Source organism: Pteropus alecto, unplaced genomic scaffold (genome assembly GCF_000325575.1).
Source record: "Pteropus alecto unplaced genomic scaffold, ASM32557v1 scaffold101, whole genome shotgun sequence".
Lineage (NCBI taxonomy): Eukaryota > Metazoa > Chordata > Mammalia > Chiroptera > Pteropodidae > Pteropus > Pteropus alecto.
In genome coordinates this window covers 3,128,203-3,155,008 of record NW_006432945.1, presented here as the reverse complement: position 1 = coordinate 3,155,008, position 26,806 = coordinate 3,128,203, and the positions used below count along the sequence as shown (strand labels likewise).

The following is a 26,806-nucleotide window of genomic DNA, read 5'->3' as shown; positions in this document are numbered from 1 at the left end:
CACATTTGTTAATTTAACACACCTTTATTGAGCTTCTATTATGTGAGAACAGGTGCCTTGGATGTGCTGAGGTGCACAGGACATAATCTCTGACTTTAAGGAGTTCCCAGCAGCCTTGGTGGGGAAGACAGTGCACCAACAACCAAAACATCCTAGTATAATGCTCTCATGGAGATGTAGTGTGGGATGAAAGAGAAGGGGTTCCTGATCTCCCATCAGTGGCAGGTGGTAGCAGAGAGGGAACAGGGAATGTAGGGAAGAAGATGCTTTAAATTTCTTTTTTTTTTTCCATTAGGGAAATAGTTCTCTGTGGGGCTACCTCTATCATCAATAATTATAATAGATTTAAAAGACGCAAATAATGTGTCAGTTTGAAATTTATGTTTTCGTGATGATAATATTAGCTAATATTTATTGAAATGTAAGCCAAGTAGTGCTCTAAGTGTTTCAGTTATTTCATGCTCACAGCAGTCTTCTCTGGTCGGTACTATTATTATCCCCTCTCTTTTCATTGCTCAAATTGATGTTGAAACACAGAGGTTTCACAGTTACTTCCCTTTCAGCATTAACTGGATTGATGTCATCATAGAGTTATTTTTGTATTTAAAGAGCCATTATTGATCTTTATATAATATTCCTAGAATTTTTCGTGATTTTTACTACGCACGTGTTTTTTTGTTTCCAAGACATGAAATCTCTTTCCAAAACTACAGCTCTGACACCTGAAAGCAGTATAATAGTTATGGATTTCTCCAAGAAGCTAAAAAAAATGGTTGCTTCAATGGAAGTATTCTTAATGTACTGTAAATTTCATTAAAAAAATACTTCTTTACGTCTCTTCTTTTATAGAGAACAACAGTTCACCTGGAATTTTAGATTTTGAGTGCTTGACAGTAGATTGTCATGAGAGTGAGGAGTTATTGTGTGATATTAGGCCAACAACTGATCTTGACATCTAGCTAAGGAGTTTTCAGTATAGTATTTTGATTTTTATATGGAAAATGTATGTCTTTGCCCATCTTTTTGTTTTTGAACTTTTTAAATGCCTTAAGATGTCTCTAATAATCAATTAGTTAGGAGTTAGGTTTTGCTTTATGAGTCAATTTGAAAATCTTTCTTTTAATACGAGTTAAATCCATTTATGTTTATTGATATGTCAGATATGTTTTGTCTATGCTCTGTCATTGTATTTTATTTTTAGTTTTCTGTTCATATATATTATATAAATATATCTAAATATGTATAAATAAATATAAAAATATATATTACATATAAATATATATGAATTTTAAGTTTTTCACTGTGTAGTCTGTTTTTCTTTGCTTTTTTCTTCTGATATTTAGCAAGGCTCATATTTTTGTCTTCTTAGTTACTTTATCTGATATTCTTAGTTCTCTATTTATAGAAATTATTAGTTGTCTTTCTATGAACAAAGGTAAAATTCTTTTAAAATCTTCTCTTTTCCCCTTTCTCTTCTCTATCTCCCAGTTTTAGTCAATAGTATTTATTCACAATAATATTCGCATTTGTACTATTATGTAAGCTTATACTTCTGCTCCTTGCTTTGTAAGCTTTAAGGCTATCCATTTACACCCAGCTATTACATCAGGGTAATCAGAAAGCTTGTTTATACTTCCTGCTCACTTTCTCCCTTTTCCAGTTTTTGTTATTTGAATTTATATTTTGTTACAGCCTATAATATTTAAGTTCTGTTTTATCACCCTTCTCTCTTGCTTTAATCTGAAGTCTTCAGTTAAATCTATTTAGTGCTCATCCAAGCACTTTTGCTGAAGTTTTTCCCAGTCATCCTTTGGTCGACTCAAGGTCATCCTCTAGTAGTTTCTCAGTAAGGAATCATGGAACAGCATGGGAATATCATTCTTACATTTTCAGAACTTATTTTCATTGCTTTACACTTGAAGAACAACTTAGCGGGTAATAAAACCCAGGGCTTACTCTTTCTTTCTTATAGATATTGTACAAATGTCTTCAGGCATTAAATGTTGCTGTGGAGATGTGTGAAGCCAGCTTGAATTTTTTTCCCCTCATTATTTATGATTTGATCTTTTTTTGCCTATCTACCTAAAAGATTTTCTCTTTTTCTCTAATATTTAGTAACTTTACTGGGATACGTTGGTGTAGGATATACTGGCATACTTGTGCCCTTTGAATAATGTAGATTCCAGTCTATTTTTATTTCAGGAAAATTTTCTTTAATTGTATCTATAAATATTTTTTGATTGTTTTGGTTTTCTTTTTTGGCGACTCTAAATGTATATACATTGGATATCCCTTTGTATATCTTTTTTATTATTTTCTCTTTAACCTTTTTAAACATTGTTCATTTGTTTCTGTTTTTAATGTCTCTTACTATGTCTTCTGCAGTGTTTCTTCTGTCTGTTCTCCTTTCAGTTTCTTCTTCATTTCTCTTATGGTTTTGTTTATTCTTCTATTTCTTCCTTGAATTCTGCCAGTTTATGCTTTCCCTATGCCTGTTTTCTACATATTTCTCCCTCGAGTTCTTATATTCATGCTTTGTGATCTTCTTCATGGTGGTGATGACTTCACTGATTTTCTTAGATTCATGCAGAAATATTTAGTTAGAATTTTTATCTTTTTTTGTTGTAATGTTTTTCTAATGAATGTTCTTTTTCACTTTGTACTTTATGCTGCTCATTTCTACCATTTTTCTTATACTATCTCTAAGTCAATGCTGTAGCAGTTACCTTTTTATTTCCTGTAATTTAACGAATTGGATTTTCCTCTGTCAGTTATTTGTAGGATGTGTGCGTGGGGCCAGGGTAGATTTCAGATTTCTGCCTCTGAGAGTCTTTTTCACATATGTCCCCTGGGTGTGTTTCTCTGTTTTGCCACAAGTCCTCTGCCTCTCCAAACCAGACCAAGTCTCGGAGACTTTTTGTCACCGATTCTGGGCCCTCCATCCTTTTGAAGCTGTGACTGGAGGGACACAGTGCCAGCCTGCCAACATAGGCCCCATTCTCTAAGGAAGTGCATTCTTGCCATTGCTTTCTGAGATCTGCCACCGGGCCCTCCTCATCACATGCCTCAACTTAACATCTCTGCCTCTGCTCTCCACTCCCAATGTAGATTCTGTCTGATAGCAGCCTGGTTTGATCTCAGGCCTGATCTCATGTATTTTAGACTTTTATATTTTTGTTTTTCTCATAAGTTTGCTGAAAAAAGAGTTTTGTGAGGTTTTTCTCTTTCTCCTTGTTGCTATGTGTATTTTCCGGGAAGATTCGTGTCTATAACTCTACTATGTTCATACCAGAAAGTGCAACACAAGATTTTTATTCAACTATGTAATTATAATTCAGACAACTGTGTTGCCATTCTACTGTTCTAGTTGATTATTATAAAATGGAGACCAGTTTTACCTCCTAGTTAATTTTCCTTAAGATCTGCCCAAAAGCAAGAAATAGCCTCCCTAACTTTTTTTCCTCCCAGTGGTTCTCAAACCGTTTTGATTCTTGGACTACTTATCAGTGGAGTATAGTTAAGATATCTACTCTATTTTCAGTTGGTTCCAGTCAGAAAATGTCACCAAAATCAATGGCAGAAGTGAGTTATCTTTGATACTTCAGTAAGAAATGCGAATGAAATGTAATGTTACTACCCTCTTGGGCCTGGTCTGTGGACCACCTCAAAAACTTTAAGGATGGCCAGTGCCCCTCAAACTTTGATAAATATGTTTATTGTATATTATATATATCTTAGCATGTATAGAATATATATATTTGTTATATATAAAGTAATTATATATTAAATACGTTATAGTATATTTATAGTTTATTTGTTATAACTAGTTTCGGGAGTTTCAGAGTTTACAAACTAGTGGCTATATTCACCAGCTCATGCGCTTTATTTGGCTTTTGCACTATCCTAACCTTTTTTTTAATTAGTTGCCAACATTTCAAAATTAAAGAGATTTCACCAAACATAAAAAATAAAACCCAGATTTCCAGCTCTTAAGATATTAGAAATCTGGCCAGGCTGGGCCCTTATTTCTGTCTGCAGCAGTTTGCTGGGGGTAAGTGATGGCTGCCTCCATTACATGGGGCCTGTGCTGTCCAGTTCATTCAAGATCCCACTTCTTCCTCGTGTTACTCTGGTTCTGCTTTGCTCGTTGTCATTACCTGCCTGGACCCCAGAGGTTTAGGTGATGTTCATTAAAAAAAAAACCTCAAATAACAATGACCAGTCTGTTTCTGTTGGTATAGGATAGTTTTGCATTTACAAGCCTTAACGCCTATACACGAATGAGTTCTACCATTAAAAATGGAAAGTTTGTTAGTGACCTCAATGCTGATTTCATGTAGCAGAGACATGTGATGGGAAGTGAAAAATGAAGTGCCATTAGTAAGAACTGTGGTCACAAGGTTTTTCAAGTTTCACATACCTTTTACTAACCTAACGAAATGTTTCCTGTTGTTTGTGCACTCATTAATTAGTAGAATGTCTCATTTCATCTTATGAACAAAATCATGTAAAATCTAGGTTATTAAAAATTAGTTATTTCTCTTTGCTTTTCATATTTTTAAATATGAAAACAGAGCAAGTCCAGTTGATTTCTGTTTCTTTAAATTATAGTACAGATAATTTAAAAATAATGTTGTAAAAAACATGCCTAAGTTTTAGTCATGAGATTATACTTTTTCTTAAGGTTGAGTATCTTTTCAAGTTTTGCTAGAAAATCACCTTTCATAACATTTTTAACTTGTTAAACTTTAAGAAACATTGTGAATCATATATGTAAGACACATTTTGAATTTGCTATTAATTAGAAATTTTAATTTTTTGAGACTTTGAGGGGAAAAAATCTGGAAATTTAAACACAAGAAGTTTCTGAATCACCAAAAGACTAAACTATGATCAGTATAGTTTAATGTGAAGAATTTATATTATTTAAATAGAGATAATTCATATACCATAAAATTTACCATATTAAAATGTACCATATTAAATTCAATGGTTTTAGTATGAGTCACAAGACTGTACAGCCATTCCACTGACTAGTTTCAGAACATTTCAGCACCCCCAAAAGATACCCTAAACCGATAAGCAGTCACTCCCCATCTCTTCCTTCCTTCAACCCCTGGCAATCTGTGTTCTGTCTGCATGGATTTGCCTATTCTGGACATTTTGCATAAATGGAATCGCATTATATGTGGTCTTTTGTTTCTGACTTCTTTCACATAGCATGTTTTCAAAGTTTGTCCTTATTGTAATATGTGTCCGTAGTTCATTCCTTTATGGCTGAATAATATTCCAATGTATGGATAGACCACATTTTGTTTATACGTTCATCAGTTGATGAACATTTGGTTCGTTTCCACATTTTGGCTGTTGTGAATAGTGCTGCTATGAACATTCATGGTCAAGTTTCTATATGAACATATGTTTTTAATAATCTTGGACGTAGGAGTCAAATTGCTGGGTCATATGAGAATTCTATGTTTAACTTTTTGAGGAACTGCCAAACTGTTTTCCATAGCAGCTGTCCTGTTGTACATTCCCACCAGCCGTGTAGAAGAGTTCCAATTAGTAACATCCTCACTAATGCTTGTGATTTTCTGGGTGGTAGTGGTGGTGGTTGTTTTTAATTTGGCCATTTTAGTGGATGTGAAGTGGTAGCTAATTGTGGTTTAGATTTGCATTTTCCTAATGACTGATGATGTTAAGCATCTTTTTATGTGTTTATTAGCCATTTGTATATCTTTGGAGAAATATCTATTCAAATCCTTTGCCCATTTTTAAATTGGGTTATTTGTCTTTTTATTGTACGAGATTCTTTCTATATTCTGCATACCGTACCCTATTTTTTCATTGGTTGCTTTGCTTTTGATGTCAGATCTGAGAAACCATTGCCTAATCCAAAGTCATGAAGATTTATACTTGTGTTTTCTTTTAAGAGTTTAGCTTTTACATTTAGGTCTTTGATCCATTTTAAGTTAATTTTTCTCTATGGTGTAAGGTAGGGGTCCGAACTTCATTTTTTTGCATGTGGATATCCAGTTGTCCTAGCATTGTTTGTTGAAAAAAAACCTTCCACATTCAGTGATCTTGGCATTATTGTTGAAAATCAGATGTAAATTCTTTTCCATTGATGTGTATGTCTTTATGCTAGTACCACACTGTCTTTATTACTGTAGTTTTGTAATAAGTTTTGAGTGTTAAGTACATTTTGTTATATCTTAACTATTTAAAAAGTTATGGTCCTTTCTGTGTATTATGACTTCAATAATAATAAGTCCACAAATCAGAAATCTTAATTTAATACTGTCTTGAATTTTAAAAAGTGTATTGTGAATAGTGTTTTTTTTTTTCAATTACAGTTGACTTTCATATTTTATATTAGTTTTAGGCATATGGCATTGTGGTTAGATGCAAATAGTGGTTTTCAATAATTAATATTCATAATTGGGTTAAATGACCCCTTTCTACCTTTGTTGAGGAAATGCTTACTAGTTATCTGTTTCACTAATTGTCCTCGAAATATTGTTATTAAGAATAAAATACTTATTTACTGTTTGCTTTCTCAAGAAAACAGGACATTAGTTGTAGAAGTATCTTGTGTGATAGCTCAGTCAAATATTGACTGCCTGCTGCCAGTTTGCAAAGTTACTGATTTGTAAGATACTGTGCTAGAGAGTATGATTTAGATTAATTCATACCAAAAGGATTTTTAGCATCGTTAGTTTGTATTTTGATGGCTGGTTTAGGGAATAGTCAAGTTTACTATGAACTATGTGTCCAAAATGGATCTGCAAAAGTTTCCTGAAAAATAGAAATTAATATGCACATTTTCCCCTAATGTTATGGTTCCAGTTTTTAAAATTAATTGATGTCCTAGCAGAGAATAAAATTAACTGGAAGTTAAATTTGTTTTGTAGAATAAAGTATAGATTACATTGATAAGGAACAAGGGTGTCATTTTGAATAAGTTGCAGGCTGATTTTTATGAGTGGAATAGAATTGGTTTTTGTGTATGAGAGACTGAACTGGGCAGTCATTTAAAACTGCAGTAATTATTGAAAGTTATTTTAAGCCTCAGATACTTATATAAAGATGTTGTATTTTTAACAAAGAATAGATTAAAAAAAAGATATGATATCAGAGATTGCATGATGAATTAAAAAAATTTGCCTTTTAAGTTAGTATGAGTTTGGGTCCTGCTGCTACCACTTGCAAATTGTATAAATTTGAGCTAGTTACTTAAATTCTCTGAGCCTCAGTCTCATCATCTATAAAATGAAGGTTATGATACTTATTTCTTTTGAAGCTTAAACGTAAAGTGAATAGCATGGCGTTTGGTACTCTTTGAGGATATTCAAGCTTGGCTAATAGTATAGCTCCATACAGTTTTTGTTTTAATCAATAAATAATAATTTATGATTATTTAAGCCAGTCTAACTAAAATATTAACTAAATTTTATGTTTATAAATTGTGAAATGCTTCGAAGCAATGTATGTTTAATTGATTCAGCCACCTATTCTAATAATGAATATTCGAGTGCCTGCTCCGTCAGGCACTGTGCTGGTGGTGGGAGAACAGGCACAGCGCCTGGGCTTCTGCAGTTGACTCTTTTGTGTGGGAGGCAGGAGGACTCATGTGGTAACCATGTGATCACAGTTGTGAGAAGGGCTACAAAGAACAAGTATTGAGACTCCGAGAGTAAGAAACAGAGGGCTTAATCTAGGGATGAGTGGCGTCAGAGAAGATGGGGTCCTTGAGAAAGTAGTGTTGAGACTGATGGACACCTGAGGAATGAGTAGGAGTTGGCCAGGTGATGCCGGGGGAAGGGCAGCACATGCAGAGGATGAAAAGGGTCTGTCACGTTTGAGGAATGAAAGGAAGGCCAGATTGGCTGCAGCACTGAGTGAATGAGGACGAGAGGAGTCGGGGTGGTTGTGGCGGGGAGTCGATGAGGCAAATCCATTGAGGCGTTGTAGTGCATATTAAGGATTTTGAAATTATTCAAGGATTTTAAGTAGGGAATGGTGAAATCAGATTTATATTTGTAATTCTATATTCTGCCAGCTTTGTGGAAATGGAGCAGAGAGAAGTGCGAGTGTGCAAGGGATACTCTCTAGAAGATTCTCACCTCATCGAGGTGAGGTGCTGGTTGCTTGGTCTAGGGGTGATGACAGTGGAGATAGAAAGAAGTAAACTAATTGACGAGTTTTATAGAAGGAAACTCGTCAGGACTTGCTGAGGGATTGGACATAGAGGATGCAGTAGAAGGCCAGGTAACGGAGATGACCATGAGGTTTCTGGTGTGAGCTGCTGGGTGGTTTAGGGAGGCTCAGAAAAGGAGCAATACTAAGTGGAAAGAGGAAAATTTAGCATAAGATGGGTGAGAAATATCTAGGTAGAGCTCTGAAGTACATATATGGATATACGGTCTGGAGCTCAGAAGAGAAGCCTGAGCTAGAAAGGTAAATTGAGAAATTACCAATGGTATTTAAAGCAATGGAGATGGATGAGATCAGCTAAAGATTGTTAGTACTGAGTGAGTAGAGGCCCAGGATCAAATAAATTCAGGGAATGCCAACATTTGGAGGCTGGGGAGAGGAGGATGGCTGAGTCCAAGAAGGAGGAGCTAGAGAAGCAGGAGGAGTGCCTGCCCTAAGGATATGGTGTCAGATGTCAACAGTGCGTCAAGGCAGGGGCCTCATAAATGCTGCTGAGAGTTTATATTTTGTGAGATGAGAACTGATTCATTTTTTTATTGCCTTTGGCAAGAACAGCTTCGTCGAGGTGATTGAAGTGGACGCTACGTTGGAATAGGTTGGAGATGAATGATGAATGGGAGGAGATAAAATGCAAGCGTGAAACGTATGACTTTCCAGAAATTTGGCTCTGAAGGAGTGGAGGATGATAGTTACAAGAAAGAAATTGAGTCAAGAGAAGGCTTTTTACATTTTTTTATTTTTAAGGTGGAAAAGTCAAGATTTTGACCCACTTTAAAGTTGTAATTGAAGAAACCAGAGTCACTTAGTTACGTGGCTATGTATTTAGGAAACCATTCTTAGTGAAGATCGAGTGAGGGAACGTTTATCACGGCAGGATACCTGAGAAGCATGTAAATGTTGGCTCCGGTGGCAGATACAGGCCGCGCCTCCAGGTTTGGTTCTATACTAAACTCTTATTTAGTAAGGCTGCTCCCCCTCAGCCCCTCTGCATTTTCTCACTGATATTCTTCCTCTCCCTACGATCTCTTATTCCGTTTCTTCGAAAATGTCTACCTACTTACCTAACCCTTGACATCCTTCCCCACTCTTTCAATTTCCACTTTTTCCTTCTTTCTGAACCTCTTTGCCATCTACTCTGTAACTGTGGTTCTTAACCTTTGGGCTGAGATTTTCTTTGGGCTTCAGAGTTCTCTCAGAGGGTCAAGAATCTATACACATATTCAGTACCATCTATAGGTGAATAAATGATGCCTTGTAAATATGTGTTAATATTTTTCAAATTTATGTAGCTACCGTGTTGATTAATAAGAAATCCCTTAAAAGCATTATAGACTTTATAGTTGCTTTTTTGTTATGGCTATTTTCACTCAATGCTAAAAGAACCATTTCTATCATAGATACCTACCACATATTTGGACATTAAAAAGGCCGTTCATACTGGAAATGGTTAGGACTCACTGTTTTACAACAGAAAACATTCAGAATTCCACTTCCTGTTTTTCACTGTTTTACCTTTGCTGTTCCTGTCTTTAAAATCCTTTTCCCATTTAGAAAAAAAAGTGCAGCTCACTGCCATTATTCATTTAACATCAGGTGTAGGAATGCTACATTTTCTAGGATTTGACATGTTCAGTGATCGAGAATTACTATATTTTGTAAATGGAAATACTGCTACTCAAAACAGAATGCTATAAGTGAATGATGTAATTTGTTTCTAAAGACTATCAAAATACGAGAGCACTGCAAAAATTAACAAAAGCGAGATATTTCATGGCAAACTTTGGGGGTAAGGTTACGACTGTGATCTACAAGTTATCTCCTGGTAGATACTGCAGTGATTATTCTCCAGTTCGGGGCAAAAATACTCAGGGCAAACGGGAAAGGGGTAACTAACTTGTCAGTTGCTTAAGGGCGAGAGCTGCGGTTCTTCTTCCTTCGATACCTTTCTGCAGTGGTGGGCAAGCTACTACCCTTGAGCCCAATCCAGCCTGCTGCCGGTTTGTTTTGTAAATCCTCTCCAGCTCTGCAGGTTTTGCAGATCACATTTGCAATCAACCAGATAACAGGAATCACTAACTTAGAACTCCAATAAAGTGAAATGTTACTCCTCCCAAGGAAAAATTCCATTTTTCTCATTGGTAGACCTGTATTACAAAAAGTTGTACAGTAGTTCTCTCTTCTCCACAGGTTCACTTTCTACAGTTACGCCTTCTGCGGTTTCAGCCATCTGCTGTAGACTGCAGTCTGAAAATATTAAATGAAAAATTCCAGAAATAACCAGTTCATAAGTTTTAAATTGCATGCTATTCTGACTAACGTGATGAAATCTTGTGCCTTCCCGCTCTGTCCCCGCTGGACGTGAATCATCCCTGTATCCAGGGTATCCACACTGTATACACCACCTGCCAGCTGGTCACCTGGTAGCCATCTCATTTATCAGATTGACTGCTGTCGTATCACAGTGCTTGTTTTCAAATCACCCTTATTTTACTTACTAATGGCCCCAAAATCATTCACATAACTTTTATAACACTATGTTGTTATAATTGTTTTATTTTATTATTAGTTTATTGTTGTTAATCTTTTATTGTGCCTAATTTATAAATTAAGCTTGATCATAGCTATGTAAGTATAGAAAAAAACATAGTGTATTTAGGGTTTGGTACTATTTGAGGTTTTATGCATCTGCTGAGGATCTTGGAATGTATCCCCATGGATAAGGGAGAGACTATTCAATTATTTTTATATTTTGAATTTTGTCAAAAAATATGCATCTGCTGAGGATCTTGGAATGTATCCCCATGGATAAGGGAGGGACTATTCAATTATTTTTATATTTTGAATTTTGTCAAAAAATTTTTATATTTTGAATTTTGTCAAAAAATTTGTTGGTAAAGAAATTTGTTATGTAAATACCTATATAATATCCTCAGTTTTGCCTCTTGGCCAGCATGGCTTAAAATTTTTACTGTCTGACTCTTTACAGAAAAAGTTTACTGACTGCTGCCTTATAGTACTTGTTCCCAGATTTTTCTGCACATCTGAATTATTAAACGATTTTAAATATAGATATATGTAAATTCTTCTACTCTGTTGATTCTAATTCAGTACATCCAGATGGATCCGGGAACCTAGATTTTTAGCAAGCTATTTAGTTGATTGGGAATCACTTCTATTAATGCATTCACAGGGTTGAACTCCACGAAATAATGTAGTGAATTTTGGATTAGATGTCAGAAGATAGCTTATTATTTTATTTCAGCATTTACTAACTGTGGGACCTTATCCAAGTAATGACTTGTTCTGCGGGTTTTTAAAACAATTTCTAGTTCCTTTGCTTATACATGGTTTTGCTTTCTCCTCTACAGTGGTAATTCTTTTACCTTTGGGGGTTCACAGGAACCTCTTTTTAGAATCTGATGAAAGTTATGAGCCTTCCCCTCAGAAAAGTGCACCTATATTAATTTCCTATGACTGCCATAAAGTGCACCTATATTAATTTCCTATGACTGCCATAACAAATTACTACAAAAGGGTTTAAAATAACAAAAATGTATTCTCTCACATTTCTGGAGGCTAAAAGTTCAAATCAAGGTGTCAGCAGGCTGCACTCCCCAGAGGCTCTAGGGGGAGATTCCTGCCTCTTCCAGCTTCTGGTAGCTGTCAGCATTCCTGGGTTTGTGGCTGCCATCATTCCAATCTGTCTCACGGGTCACATTGTTCTCTCCTCTATGTCATTGATTTGGGGCCCATCCAGGTAATTCAGAATGAGCTCCTCAAGATCCTTCATTTAATCTCATCTTTTATCATATAAAGTAACATTCACAGATTCCAGAGATTTGACATGGATATCTTATGGGGTGGAGGTGGGGGCACATTTTGGGCTTACCACAGCACCTTTGCACTTGCTGACAATTTTAAAAACTCTTTGAAGTACATACATACATGGACCCCATAGACTCTAGGTTTGACCTCCGTGCTCGGTGAGAAGCACCTTGCACCTATGGTGTATTTTATTTTATTTTATTTTATTTTTTTAGGCGAGGCAGCCCTTGGTTGACCTCACAGATTGCAAGGACCTTGTCAGTTTACAATCCCTTATTTTTATTTTATTTTTTTATGTTTTAGCACCTGGTCTTCCTAGGTGGTCTACCATCCAAGTAATAACCAGGCCCGACGCTGCTTAGCTACTGAGATCAGAGGGGGTTGGGCTAGTTCAAGGTGGCATGGCCATAGACCACCTATGTTGTATTTTAGTTATGTAGTCTTTGCCTTCTCTCTTCCGTGCCATGTTCTTACAGTCATCATCCTATTAATACCAATCTCAAAATGATGTTTGCTTCTTGTGACCTTAGGTTCTTCAATTTATAGTTTTCTTTCTGAGTTGGTTTCTCTTATTCCTTTCGAAACTGTTCATCTTCTGATAAGACTTACTGTTAAAAGAAAATAAAAGCCTTTCCTAATCCTTTTTACTTAATTCTGCAGCAAGGAGACTGAGTTCTGTGCAAACCATAGATAGCTGATTATGCCTCCAGTGAGCAGAATGATTTACCTTGGTTGAGTCCTTGATGTGCCAGGCCTTTTAGCAAGTGCTTACACATGGCTTCTTATTAAATACTGAAAACAGTCCTCAGAGGGAGGGAATAGTGACCCCATTATATAAGTGAGAAAATGAAGGCTGGTGGCAGTTAAGTAATTTGGGTGATAGAGCTTTGGTGGGTGATAGAGGCAGCAAGGGACAGAGCTGGCCTTTGAAGATTTCCTACTCTGAAGCCCTTACTATTTTAATCATGCCATGAAAACATAGCACAGTTTCCTCTTAGTTGAATGGTTAATAATCTCATTAGACAGGGGCTGTCTATGCTTGGTTCAGGGGTCAACAGACCAGATTTGTAGTGCTTACCTATAGTATTACCTTGCACAATATCTTCTCTAATCCTCAGCTTTAAATAAGACTGATACCTGGCTTGTGTGCCTTATAGTGCTGCTGTTGCAATAGAGAGACTATGAATCAAAACTCTTCAAAATAGGAAAATTTACTACTGTGTAATAGTTAATTAGTTTCTCATTTGATTATATTCTTAGTACTTTATTTTTTTTACTATCCTAGATTTGAAAGTTTAGGAGAATGGTCAAACCTCAAATCAGAGGCTATCATCGTAGCTCCAACTATGAATTCCTTTGCTTAGGACCTCTTGGGCATTCGGCGGGTGTGAACGCTTGTGTCTGCTTTCTGCTCTTTCATTTTAAGCAGCATCCCCAACTTTGTCTAGCTCAGCTCCACTTAGGATATCTACATTCATGATAACTTTCTGAGCAGTTCTCTTTCCTCGGTCAGTTTTTCACTCTTTTCATTGCTCACTTTGCCATGGGTTTGGTTGGTGGCCTGTGGGTTTGGTTGGTGGCCTGAGACTGTGGTCTGGAGACTCTTCCTCTTTTCTCTATCCCCCTTCCCCAATTTCTTCACATGCTCATTCATCATTAGATATCCAAAGCTAATATCCCATCTCTCTTATTTCACCCCACTAATTATTATCACCTTCTATCTTTGCTCTAGACTTCTAGGATATAAAGATACTAAAGGCATTCTCATCTTAAAAAAAGAAAAATACCCCCCATTTAACAAACAACTCTCCCTCATCCCCACAGCCCAGCCCAGCCCTTCATCCCACATGTTGTCAGTTCCTTTCACCTACTGGCTTTCTGCGGCTTAGAAGGTAATACGCAGAATTCTGGTGATCTAGTAGTTTGGCCCACACCTTCCTCTTCAGCCTCGTCCTTCGATTCTCTTTTCTTTAACTCTTCCTGTGACTGTGCAGAATGTCCTTTCTGTCAGGAGCCAGTCCCTTCGTTTGGATTCCGTTCCTTCCTACTTGCTCAGGAACTGTCCTCCACTGTCAATTCCTCTTTCTTTATCTTTCATAAAAACTCTCACATTGCCAATTACTCTTAAAAAATTGAAGGATATGGTTGCCTGGGTCCACATTCCCAGGTATCAGCAAGAGATGGGGGCCGGGTAGTCGCTGCTCCGTGGGGGCGGGGCATGCGCTCTCTGTTTTAACACAGCCCCACTGCGCCCTGCTGTCCCATAGGAAACCCACTTCCCTCACTTTTGTCACCTGCCTAGTGACAAAAGAAGGAATTTTGTATTTCCTAACCTAAATTCTAGTATCTGATTTTTAAAAGTACCTCTATAATCTGGTCTTGTATTCAGAGTTATAATCTTATTTCTCATTTTTCCCAGGACTATTTGTTCAGGAAGATCTCTACCAGGCCATATTCCCCCATGTCTTTGGTCCCTAGTTCACAATGAATTCTTCTGTCCCTACCTCCTGTGATACATCTTTTCATGTGTAATGAATTATTCCCCAGTTTGTCTTTCATCCTTCATAAGTGAGCAAACTTCTCGAGAGCAGGGATCATATTACATCAATTGAAAAGTTTGCTTAAGTTTTATATGGAAGAAAATGTACCTCTAAGAAAACTGCAGTTGTCAGGCTCAGTGAGAGAGATGCTAGCATGGTGGTAGGCACATGAGAGCTGAAATGACGAGGAATGGCAAATTGACAATTCCGGTCTCCAGCTTACTCCAGGGCATACCTCAGTTGACTGAAAAGGCAGGCAAAGTTGCTCATACAATTAAAAATGTTCTCTGTTTCAGTCTTTTTCTTCTTCCCTTCCATGCTGTCTCTTCTCTCAGCTTTTACTTTTCGCTTTTTTTCTTTTTGCTAAGCTCATATAGCTGCATTTCATGAGTTATGTCCCCCACAGTGGTGGAACCCTATTTCTCTATGAAGAGAATAACACTAGTTAACTGAATGAATGTATCAATAAGTGCTTTGCAGGATAGTGAGCAGGAAATGATGTGAATTAATTATACTTAGCCAGCTCTGTTTTTCTTTGCAACTAATTTGGTCTGGAAGCCTAAAAATTCCATTTCTTGTATTTGATTTAAAATATCTGTGAAATGAGGAATTTGGATTCAGATACCTCTAAATTCCTTTCTAGCTCTAAACTTCATTAAAATCAAAACCCCTATCATATATAATGGCCTGATTCTAAAACTATTTAGAGCACTAGTAGCAAAGCACGTTTCACACTTATTTTCTGGCAATTTGGTGTAATCTTTAGGAAAAGTTAGAATGTTCCTTCTTTCAATTATTCATTTTAGGAACCTCAGGCAGACACTACTTAATTTCATTGCTTGAATTTTTCCCAATGGAATCAAATTAAAGTAACTTTGATTTAAATTTTCATCTCTGAATTTAGTATACCGTTCTGATGGTCAGCTTATGAACGAAACTTTATTATTATTTTTTTTTAACTTACCTCTTTATGAAATGATCACTAATTCAACCCCAAACTCCTTGTCAGTTTTAGATTTCTCAGGTCACTCAGCTGCTCTTCTATCAATTTCATCTTTTTGGAAAGTCTCTCTGGGAAACCTCAACTTGCTCCAACTTGGACTGGTTATCCACCAAGTCTAGTTCTCAGCTAACATCCCGATCTCCCTTTCCTATCTTCCTGGGAATTCTTTTTGCCTCTCTTTAGGTTTCATTCCCAATTTCTTATATCATAGTTTTTTTTCCTTCTTGGTTTATTCCTTTATTTGGGCAAAGCATACTATCCAGCTTCCTGAGAATAAGGGATCTGTTTTTTAAGACGTTGCACAACCGAAAATATTTTTTTTTTCCTTCGTCTTTTGAATGTTTCCTTTTTCCTTTCTGAACGTCTGCAGATCTTCTCTTTGACACCATTGTCGTGAAGTTTTCTGTACGAATGCCTTGGGTTGGGTCATTTTAATCCACTATTGGTTACTGGATGTTTCCTGTCAATCTAGAAATTTATGTGCTCAGCTGTTCTTTAATTATTCCTTTGATTTCTTTTCCTCTGTTTTTTTTTCTTTCCAGAACTTCTGTTATTTGAATGTTGGACTTTTTGGAATGGTCCTCTAATGTTCAAGTCTTTTCTCTCCTGTTTTTCATCTTGTCTTTTGATCTTTATGTTTGTCTTTATACTTTCTGAAAATTTTTGCAACTTTACCTCCCAATCTTTCTTTTAAGATTTTCATTTTTGCTATCGTGTTAATTTCTAGCAGGTCTCTTTTCTCCTTGAATGTTCTTTTTTTTTTTTTGCATCTTATTCTTGTCTCATGGTTATCACATCATCATCTCTGACTTCAATATTGATATTAATAGTCTCTTTCGAAGTTTTATTTTTCATGTGTTATCTCTGTTTCCTCAAAGTTCTTTATTTTTGTTTGCTTCCCCCCCCTATCTTTTCTATCTTTCACTTTAAGGGCTATTTTGGGGGGCAGGTATCTGATAATACATGTTTCGCTGTTCTTATTTAAAAGTAGCAGACCACGAAGGTGATTGATAGCCCTGCTAGTGACTGAGGCTTATTGTGCACACTAGCCTCATTGTAGGGTAATCTGGTTGGAAGATTTCACTGGAGAGCCTCAGATGCCAGTGTTTTTAGATCTTTTCTCTAGAGCTGTCAGGTTTTTTACAGAGGAGACTCTTTCAGACTCCTGGCTGCCATATCCAGGGGCTAAGTGCATCAAGAGTGGGCATCAGAGGGATGGACCTGTTTCCAATAATCACACATGTGCTTAGTCCTCATGTCGTCTGTACTATTCTCATTTGTTATTTAAGTGCACCCTGATTCAACCAAAGGCTTCAATTGACCTAACTTATTTTGAACTCTCTAATTTAGTGGTTCTTAAATGGGATGGAAGTGGGATGGTTGGAAATGCGTAGAGTCTTCTGGGTTGTAACAGAGACTATTGGCTAGAATAATAAAAGTTTTGTGATGAGAATGGCTGCAGGAAGAATTGCTTCTCCCAAGGTACCAATCGCTCCCCTTTTGAAAAGTCTGTGTTTAATTAATTTATCAGTTAATTAATTATATAAGTTTCAGATATACAACGTTATAATTCAGTATCTGTATATACTACAAAGTGCTCACCCCTGAAAGTCTAGTCACCATTCATTACCATACGGTTGACCCCTTCGCCCCTTCTACCCACCTTCTAACTGCCTTCCCCTCAGTTCCCTGTATCTGTGCATGTGCTTTTATTTTGTTTGTGCATTTTTTTAAGTAGCAGTTAGTTAATTACCAGTATTACCTCTGCGTTTCCTGCTGTTTCTTAGTTTGTGCTTTCCAGTTGGTGGTGGTTTTGATTTTATTGGTGTCTGGAATTGGAAACTCTGTTCTGAAGCTTCCTTTTAAGCAGGTGGCTGGAGTAGGAGCAAGAAGACTAGTTAGGAGGTCACGCAGAAGTCCAAGAAAGAGTAGTTGGCTCCTTGGACCAGAGCAATAGTCAAAAAGGAGAGCCGTAGGAGATGCAGGATGTGTTTTGGGGTAGAATCCATAGGCGTCAGAGATGGATTGAATGTGGGGATCTAAAGGAAGGGAGCAATCATCAGAGGTCTTAGGTTTTGTCTTGAGTCGACTGCGTGAGTGACAGTGTCTTTTGTTGAGATGGAGAAGACGAGGGTAAAGAGCTGCTTCTGTATTGAGCATATTAAGTTTAAGATGCCTGTACCCAGGGCCCAAAGAAGGTATTGATTTTTTTCTTACTCATTGCTTCTTTAGACTTAACTCCCATGCAAAAAACACTTGATTCTTTGGCTGTGCGCTTCTGTACCCCTCCTCATCGCTGCTGCCCACCAGCCTTTGTTGAGGACTTTGGGACTTGGCTCACCCACCCCACTTCCTGGCGTGGTCATTGGCAACTTCAGGGGCCGTGTGAGCAACTTGTCCAAGTTATTGCCTTCAGGGTTCTCTAACCTGCAGCATGCCAGCGGTGACGGCGTGATCCGGTGGTTCTGAATCCTAGTTCCCCCACTTTCTAACTATATAACTTTGAAAATTCTGCTTACCCTTTTATGTCTCATTTTTATCAATTCTAAATCGGGGATAATGGTATCTGTACATTTGGGATTTTGTGGAGATTAAACAATAAAATAATGTAAATTATTTTCTGTTACTAATTACAAATGCCTGGCACACAGTAAAGCATTCTATAAATGTTATCTATTAAGATTATTAGTATTTAATTATATATCTATTTAATAATACATGCTATTATTCTTTCAGTTAAGCAATCCTTTCAAAAGCTACTCCTTGAGACTTGCCTTCTCAAGCTGAACCTCTTAAATTTTAAGTGCCAGCGGAGCACTGACCGCAATTTCCAGTGCGTTCAATATATTTGCTTTAAAAAATAAAACAAAACTCATCGGTGCTTCAATTCCAGTGGTTCTTATTTACGAGTATACATCAGATTGACCCAGGGAGATTTTTCAAAATGTCTGGGTGCTACTTCTGGGAGTTTGACTAGAATGGGGAAGGGTAGAGATGGGAGGATAGCATCAGTGTATATTAAAATAGTCCGCCCTTCATTTTCTTTTAGTTAATTACCACCTTGCTTGGTTCCTTTCCTTGCCAGTTTCCCCTCCATTAATTAGTACCTTAAGCTACTTTCTCATGGCCACCCTTAATTAATGTTCTTATTCTTTTTATCTTGCCCATTTGCTCTGCTCACCTCTAACTGACAAATTCAGTGCAGTCTTCCCCCAATGTGGGCCGCTGAAAGCTGAGGTTCTTAAACTACGTGAGATTCTTTCGTGTGTGTGTGTGTGTGTGTTTTGCTCTTTAATCTTTGGAATTCTATTCATATTAGAATACCTGACCTTACACGACACAGTAGGCGTGTTATGACTCTTTTAGTTAATAGTGATTTTGAAAGTGATTTTAACTCTCATGCAGTCCAATTACCCAGGATCTCTGTGGTTCTATCAATTATATCTCATTCATTTTCACAATATGTTTGGAGTAGCATTAATGGTATTATTAATGTTTCATAAATGAGAAAACCAAGGCACAGGATAGTAAAATAGTTTGTGGCATCACTTGTAGGCATAATTTTTTTTGAACCTTGAAAGGCAATTTATTATGATCATGTATTAAGCAACCTTTTTTCTCCACATTAATTCTGTTTTCTGGGTTTATATATGGCTTTAGCAACACTGCTTTTAAGGAAGTTGTGATGAATTATTGTTTTTTTTCTTTTCGAGATGTAAACTGTCTTGAGCAATTCTAGTCTATAACTTTTGGGGGACATTTCTAACATGTTAAAGGGAGAGGGAGAGGGAAGAGAAGTAGATATTAAGCTTTGGCTTTGGTTTTTAACAAGAATTTAAAGAATTCAGTTACAACTACATTACTTTTCCTGCAGTTTTATTAAGTTGTCTTTTTACTGTGCGTTTGCATCCTGACCCAATTATTTTTTTGAGGATGCTTTTCACAGGACAGTTTGTTAAAATATTTTCGTTCTTCTGATCGAGTTCAGTGTAAGAACTGGCAGGCGTCATAGCTTCTGTCCTTTAACATGCAAATAATTCTATTCCTTGCTTAAGATACTGTCTCTATTATTATCCTTGCCAGTTCTGGGATAGCTATGATCTGAGGAACATAGCTGCTTCATACATAAAATAAATGCTTTTTCCTTGCAAGCATTTTTTACTCTTGATTTTGTTAGTCATATAACTGTCTAACAGTGATATTTGAAGCATTTAATAGTATGATAAAAGTACAATAAAAGAAGAAGACCACAGATACTGGAAATTAAATTTATTGTTGAATAAAATTGAGATTATTACAAAATTCAACATAACTTTATAGCTACATCAGGATAATTTCTTAATTAAAAACTTGATCCAGCCACCATTACTTATTTGATTCAGTATGCCATGAAGTCTTACTAAATTGACATTTAGTTTGAAAATATATTTTGGCTAAGTTATAGCTGAGAGAGAAAATATGTATTGGATTAACTCTTAACGATTACACCCTGAAAGTATTATGGAAATGAACATTGAGAACCACTTATAATACAGAATGTTAGATGTCTATTAAAGTGTTCTAGATGTTTAAAGTACAGTACAGTTGTTCTTTTCCTATATTCAATAAGAAGAAAACTGTAATTTGTGAGGGAATAGAATGGAAAAGAGAAAGAATGAGCACAGTTGAGGGGGTGGGTGAGGCATATTAGTATCAGAGAACTGCCATAACAAAGTACCACAAAACTGGGTGGCTTAAAACAACAGAAATTTGTTATCTCGTAGTTCTGGAGATGAGAAGTCTGAAATCGAGCTGTTGGCAGGGCTGTGCTTTCTCTGAAGGCTCTAGGAAAGGCTCGACCCTTCCTTGCCTCTTGATTGCGTCTGGTGGTTGTCTGCAACCCTCAGCTTGTAGACACACCACTCCAGCCTCTGCCTCCATTGTCACATGGCATTCTCTGTCCAAATTTCCCTCTTCTTCTAAGGACACCAGTCATATTGCATTTAGATTTAGGGCCCTAGCCTCATCTAGTTTGACCTCACCTTAACTTGATTACATTTGCAAAGACACTTTCCAAATAAGGTCACATTCACAGATTTTTGACTGAATGTAAATTCCGGGGGGACACTATTCAATCCAGTACTGGGTGCTCTAAATGCAGTTTATATTTTGAGATTTAAACCAATATGCTTACTAAAATAAACAGGTAGATACAGTCTATTTAACAAACTTATTTTTATCTGCAGCTATGTTCACATGGACACTTCCCACTGTATAAGCCTAGGTATTTACTATTTCCCATTCATGTAGCAGAGATTGCATTAAAGGAATAGTTGGTTACGAAACATCTATTTATATAGATGTAGAACCAGGAGACTTTCCACATGACCTCTTAATAGCTCAATATTTATAGAACCTAGATAAGCTTTTCTTGGACACTTTAACTGCTATTAGAATAATACTTTTGTTATTATTTATTTTATATGCACAACACCTTACAGAGCCTGATGCTTTGGTTTATTTAGTGAAGAATGAATTAATGAAAGAACGAGTGTGTGTGTGTGTGTGTGTGTGTGTGTATGGTCAATAGAAGCATGATATGGGGAGTTTTAATTTAGTAAATATATTTTCCTCATCATTTTTAAAAGTCCAACTGGTGGCATTCTTCACATACAGTTCCACACTTTATTATTTACAGTATATCATTCTATATTGGTATACAAATGCTGATTATATAACATTCCATTACATGTGTATAATTTAACTAGTCTCTCTACTTTTAATTTTGATAAAATACACATTACATTAAATTTAGCATCATACAGTTATACACATTTTTATGTGTATAGGTCAGTAGTGTTAAGTATATTCACAGTATTCACAATCCCCAGAACTTTTTCATCTTGTAAAACATGACTCTATAAAACTGAACAACTTCCATTTCCCCCTCCTGGCAACCACCATTCTGTTTCTATGAATTTGAGCTAGTCTCCCTTTTTTAGTTGTTTTTATCTTTGCTCTTATCAACAATGCTGCAATAAATAGCCTTGCATATGTGTCATTTTGCACATGAGTAAGTATATCTGTAAGATGAATTCCTAGAAGTGGAATTGCTGGGTAAAAAGATTTTCACAGTTCTTAATTTTGATATATATTATTGCCAAATTGACTTCTAAAACTTTTGTACCAATTTATACTCTTCTAGCAATGTATGATATTGCAGTGGTAAAGTTAACTTGTCAGCTGAACTAAGTGGGAACTTGGGAAGGGCGCTGTGACAGGAGAGTTGGTGCCACTGGTGGCTCTCTCAGTGTTCTACTTCTATTCTACCTCTGTTCCTTAGGGATTCTCCACTGCATAATGAGGCACTCCAGTGTATTGGGGTGACAGTGAAAGGTGATTGGGGAAGAAGGGAGGCTGGGGGAGGTGAAGCAGGTGGGCTCCAGGTCTCCCCATCTCTATTTCATCCAGAACCTTGATATACAGGCAGTTCGACTTCTTTCCTTCTGGCAGTGAGTGACATGAGTGAATATTAATGGCTATTCGACCTCTGGTGATTCATGTCAGACATTTGAAGAACCCTAGAAAATTCTTTGTAGAATCCTGATGTTTAAAACTGATGCTCGATTTTTTTTTTCTGTGAGATAAATTTACTATGAAATGAAGCATAACCATATGGAGTAACCACTATTTTCTATAGAGTGTACGGTTTTGGTGCAATGACTTTTCATCTGGAGATTTTAAATAAATGTAACATCTTTATTTTTCTTATTTTAAAATGAAAATACTTCATACATTTTTGTAATATTCACTTATTTTATTGTAAAATAGAATCTGAAGGGCTCTGGGAATCACTTCCCAATGGTGAGCAGTATTAAAAGTTTGGAATTAATTACCCCAGACTTTTTTCAACATGTTACATAACATAAAATTTGATTTCTTCTTTAAAAAGATGGAATCATACTATACATTTGCTCTATTTACTTGATAACAATTCCTTTTGGGGTTAGCATGCGGATATCTTCCATTCTTTGAAGGTTATCTCTTCATTATATCATGATTTTCATATCCATTCCCCTGTTGGTGAACACTTAAGTTGCATTAAACATCCTTTATGCATTTATCTTTGCCTATTTGGACAAATATTTCTGTAGCATAAATTTTAAGAAGTAAACTTCTAGATCAAAGGTATAACCGTTTTATATTCTAATGGGAATTTTTGGGTTCTACCTAATGTTATATCAGTGTCCTGATTTTTATAGGAAATAGAGTTCTAAACTTTCAGAAGTTTTAGCTAGGTGATGTATCATTAATGTATACCAGTTTTTCTGTAAAAATCTTTAAAATGACAGCTTGTTTATTCTTACAGTGATGGAATGGGGAGACGATATTGAAGCGGTCTCAAAGGATGAAGCTGTAATGTTGGTGAATCATCAAGCAACGGGAGATGTGTGTACGCTGATGATGTGCCTCCAGAACAAAGGACTGGTAAGCCATTCTGAAGGCAGAAGTAGACAGTAGAAAGGAAAGGTTAATAAATAATCGATTCAAGTATCTTACTATAGTTTAGAACGTAGACTTTAATATGTATACTTTCCCTGAAAATTTAGAAAATTTTAAAAAAGAAAAATGTACATAATTCTAAGTCACTCCAGGAGAAGAATTTAGAGACTTAAAAAAATAACTGCGATAATATGAATTGTATCTCCATAAGGCTATTTTTTTTTTAAAAGAAATAACTGGGATGAAAGTAAAATTAATGTGGTTTAAATTGGGGGCTTTCTTGAGATGAAGTAGTGGATTGCCAGCTTGAGAAATACAGACACAAAAAGCAATACTGTTTAAGATCGAAGAGTAACATTGGTCAGTGAATTCGAGGAGTTGGGGAATCTTTAGCCAAAGGAAAATAAGGTAAGTATTATTTTGGATTTCATTACAAAACATACTGAAAAGAAAGATATTAGGCTCAATTTATTCAGTGTTCCTAAGATTGCATTTGAACTGTTAATTTACATTGCTTATATTGATAACTAAAATATATCTGTAAACTGGATGGGTTTAAAATAAATTATCTTTAGGATTAAAGGAATTATCACCTTAGAGGTTCTATTCACAGAAAAATAAATAAATAGAAAGTATATAAAATTAATGGAGCTGATATTTGGCCTAATAGTAAAGAAACAAATCCATAGATGTTTATTGCTTTGTGTTCATGATCAGTGACTATAAGTATAGAACACCACCATATAAGACACTTTGCTTTTATATAATGGTTCTGGATGAAATAGAGATGGGGAGACCTGGAGCTAACAGTCCAGTGGTAGGTGGATGGAGGGTATAGCGAGCAATACTTAATTGCAAAGTGAAGTATTCGGTGGTGGGTGAGTTCAGTATGTACTTGATGAATATAGAAAACTTTGTGGAGGGAAGAGGACATATACTTGGCCTTGAAGGACAAGTAGAATTTAGTAAAAGAGTATTGAAACAAGAGACTTATTTCTTGTTGAAACAATCTTGGCCAAAACAACAAAGCGAGAATAAGCCTGGTTGTGTTTAAGGCCCTAGAGATTTTGATTCAGTAGGTCAGGGGTTAGGAAATGAGGTGAGAGTCCAGGAAAATATGTTTGATTGTTTTGGAATTTGTTTTTCTTGTCTATCTGAAAAGCAGAGATATAATCTTGCTGGAATGTGGAATAAATTCAGTTATTTCTTATATTAAGTCTTGAATTTGTTAAAAGACTTTCATATGTAGATATGTAGATATATTTGTACTAATAACAGTTTGGTTATTAGTACAAGTTTGTTTTGTTTGCTTTTGTAAATAGATTTCAGTTAGTGTGTCAGGTTCATTTTTCTGTCTAGAGTAATTTTGTTTTTCTTTTTTTTTTTTTAATTTTCAGATTAGTTATCCTAACATTTTTTATGATCTGATATTGCCAAACAATTTTAAATCTTGAAGAATTTATCTTTTATAAATAAGTAATTGAGAAACATAAAGGTGCGATTTACCTCTTGCTTATTAATAAGTTAGGGCAATATTAATTTATATTTACAAGTAGGAATATTTACTTGATTTATTGTATACTCCATGATACATTCAAGTACTCTCAAAACTTAGGTTGTTTGAGTATAGTTTCTTCTATTCAACATTTAATTATTTCTTGTTTTTAAATATTTTAGGTTGTTGCTCAAATGATGTGGTTGATGGATCATATTTTTAAGTACACAAACTTTGGAATAGTTTCTCTAATTCATGGAGACTTCTTCATAAGACAGGTAAGTAACGAGCATTTTTTTTTCACAGTGATAGCCTGATTAAACTGATTCTTTATTGTAAAATGCAGCATTACAGAGCCAGTTATAATAGGTAGAGCCAGTTCTGGCATCCTAGGGAGCTCTTCTTCTACTCCTTGTTCTCTAAGTCATTTATTTCAATCCAAACTTGAATATGCATAAGTATTAAAATGCTAGTAATGTAAATATTCTACTCTCTACCTTCTTCTACCTATGTAAACAGTACAGTGTTCTTAGCTATGTGAATTGAGCAAATTATTGAAACTCTCAAAGTTTCCTCATTTTTCAAATGAGAATAATAGGTGCTCCACTGATAGGGTTGTTGTGGGGATTAAATTAAGTAATACATGTCAAGCACTCAGAATAGTGCCCGCTACCTTCGTCATCATTTCTGTCATGATTACCACTATCATCTATATTATCACTATTATTTTTATTTACAAGTCACTGTTATATAACTAAATTAGCAGTAGAGAGATTATTAAATAAATAAGATTACCAGTCAGGAGATTATTAAATAAATAAATAAGAGGAAATATTTAGAGAATTCATAGTAGGAAAAGTAGGACATCAGATTTCTGTGAATCCAGAAAAAACTTTAGAGAAGATAATATTTGGCATAAATCTAAAGAATGAGTATGAGTTGAATAGAAGGGGCGTTGGGAATGGGTCCCAAGCAGTAGGAATAGTTTGGTATAGGAAAAAGACTCATACCCTCTTATCAAGTCAGCACTGCATTATAGTATTTCTCTGATATGCTGTTATTATCACACACATTATTCCCTCAAAAACAAATAATTGAATTTTAATATGCAGATGTTTTTATGTATGGTAATATCACACTTGGCTGGCATTTACATGTATAGCAACTTCAACCTGGATTGTGTAGTACCTTGCACAAGTACTTAATGAATAACTAGTGAATCTAATTAAGCTTTTTCTAAGAACCACAAATTCAGAAATAAGCTAGAAGTTTGTAGGTGTCACAAAAATATATACACTTTACTCCAGACAGTTTTATGTATAGAACATATTTTTGTTTTTCACATGCTGTGCTATTATGTAGTTTCTTCTGCAAACACCCTTGGTTCTTCTGAGCAGAGAAATTGAATAGACACATTGAATAGGCACTGGAACCTCAGGAATAAATAGCAGTGGGGATTGGCCACAAGGTTGAGATAAAATAAAGTGATCAGAACAACAAAGAGGCTAGCTTAAAAATCTCAGAATATCGCTGGAGAGGGAGACAGCAGAAGTTTAGCAGTCTAGGAAGAATTCAGGAGAAAAAGTAGCTGAGCCCTTTGCATCATGGGAGTCTAAGGAAATTACTGAATTTATACTCTAGTAGTATTAACAGTTGACCCTAAATGATACTCAGTTATCAAGAAGAGGCTAAAATACACTAAATTTTTGGTGTACTTTGAGGAGATAAAATTAGAAAATGATGCCTTCTAAAACATTTTCCTTTTTATTGCAATGTAAAGTTTTACATACTTAGACTTTATTTCAGAATATCAAAGAGATTTGCAAATTTATTTTTAAAGAGCAACATTTTATCCCAATAGATAATAATAAAAATCTATAAAATGGAGGGAGGGAAGAGAAAAATGTATGAACAGTTTCTTGGGACTTTGCTACTAGACAGTTTTGACGAGATATTTCCAAGAATATTAAAAATATTTTACATGTAGAACTTCAGAACTTAAATACATAAAGCTTAATCATAATTCAATTCAGTAAACTAGCTAAGAAAATGTGTTACTTGTTTTGCATTTGGTATAATTTAAAGTCTGAAAGCATACAAATTATTCTGGGGAGCTTCTATAATTGTGTTGGCTGGAAAATTATTGGCAAATCGATCATACTGGAAGAAACTTTGTAATATTTAGTTGTGGGTTTTGGGCCTTCCTACAAATTTTTCTAGATTCCTCTTTTCAGGCTCCAAGTC

At 35.7% G+C, this 26,806-nt stretch overlaps 1 protein-coding gene across 1 annotated transcript in view; it reads left to right on the top strand.

Annotated features, from left to right (window-relative positions):
• The window catches only part of LPGAT1 (lysophosphatidylglycerol acyltransferase 1), a 55,998-nt gene that overhangs the window by 5,376 nt on the left and 23,816 nt on the right, over positions 1–26,806 (top strand). Inside the window, exons 3-4 of the mRNA XM_015586255.2 lie at positions 22,934–23,052; positions 24,745–24,840. Of these exons, the coding sequence (XP_015441741.1) occupies positions 22,934–23,052; positions 24,745–24,840 (215 nt within the window). The remainder of the gene's footprint in view (positions 1–22,933; positions 23,053–24,744; positions 24,841–26,806) is intronic.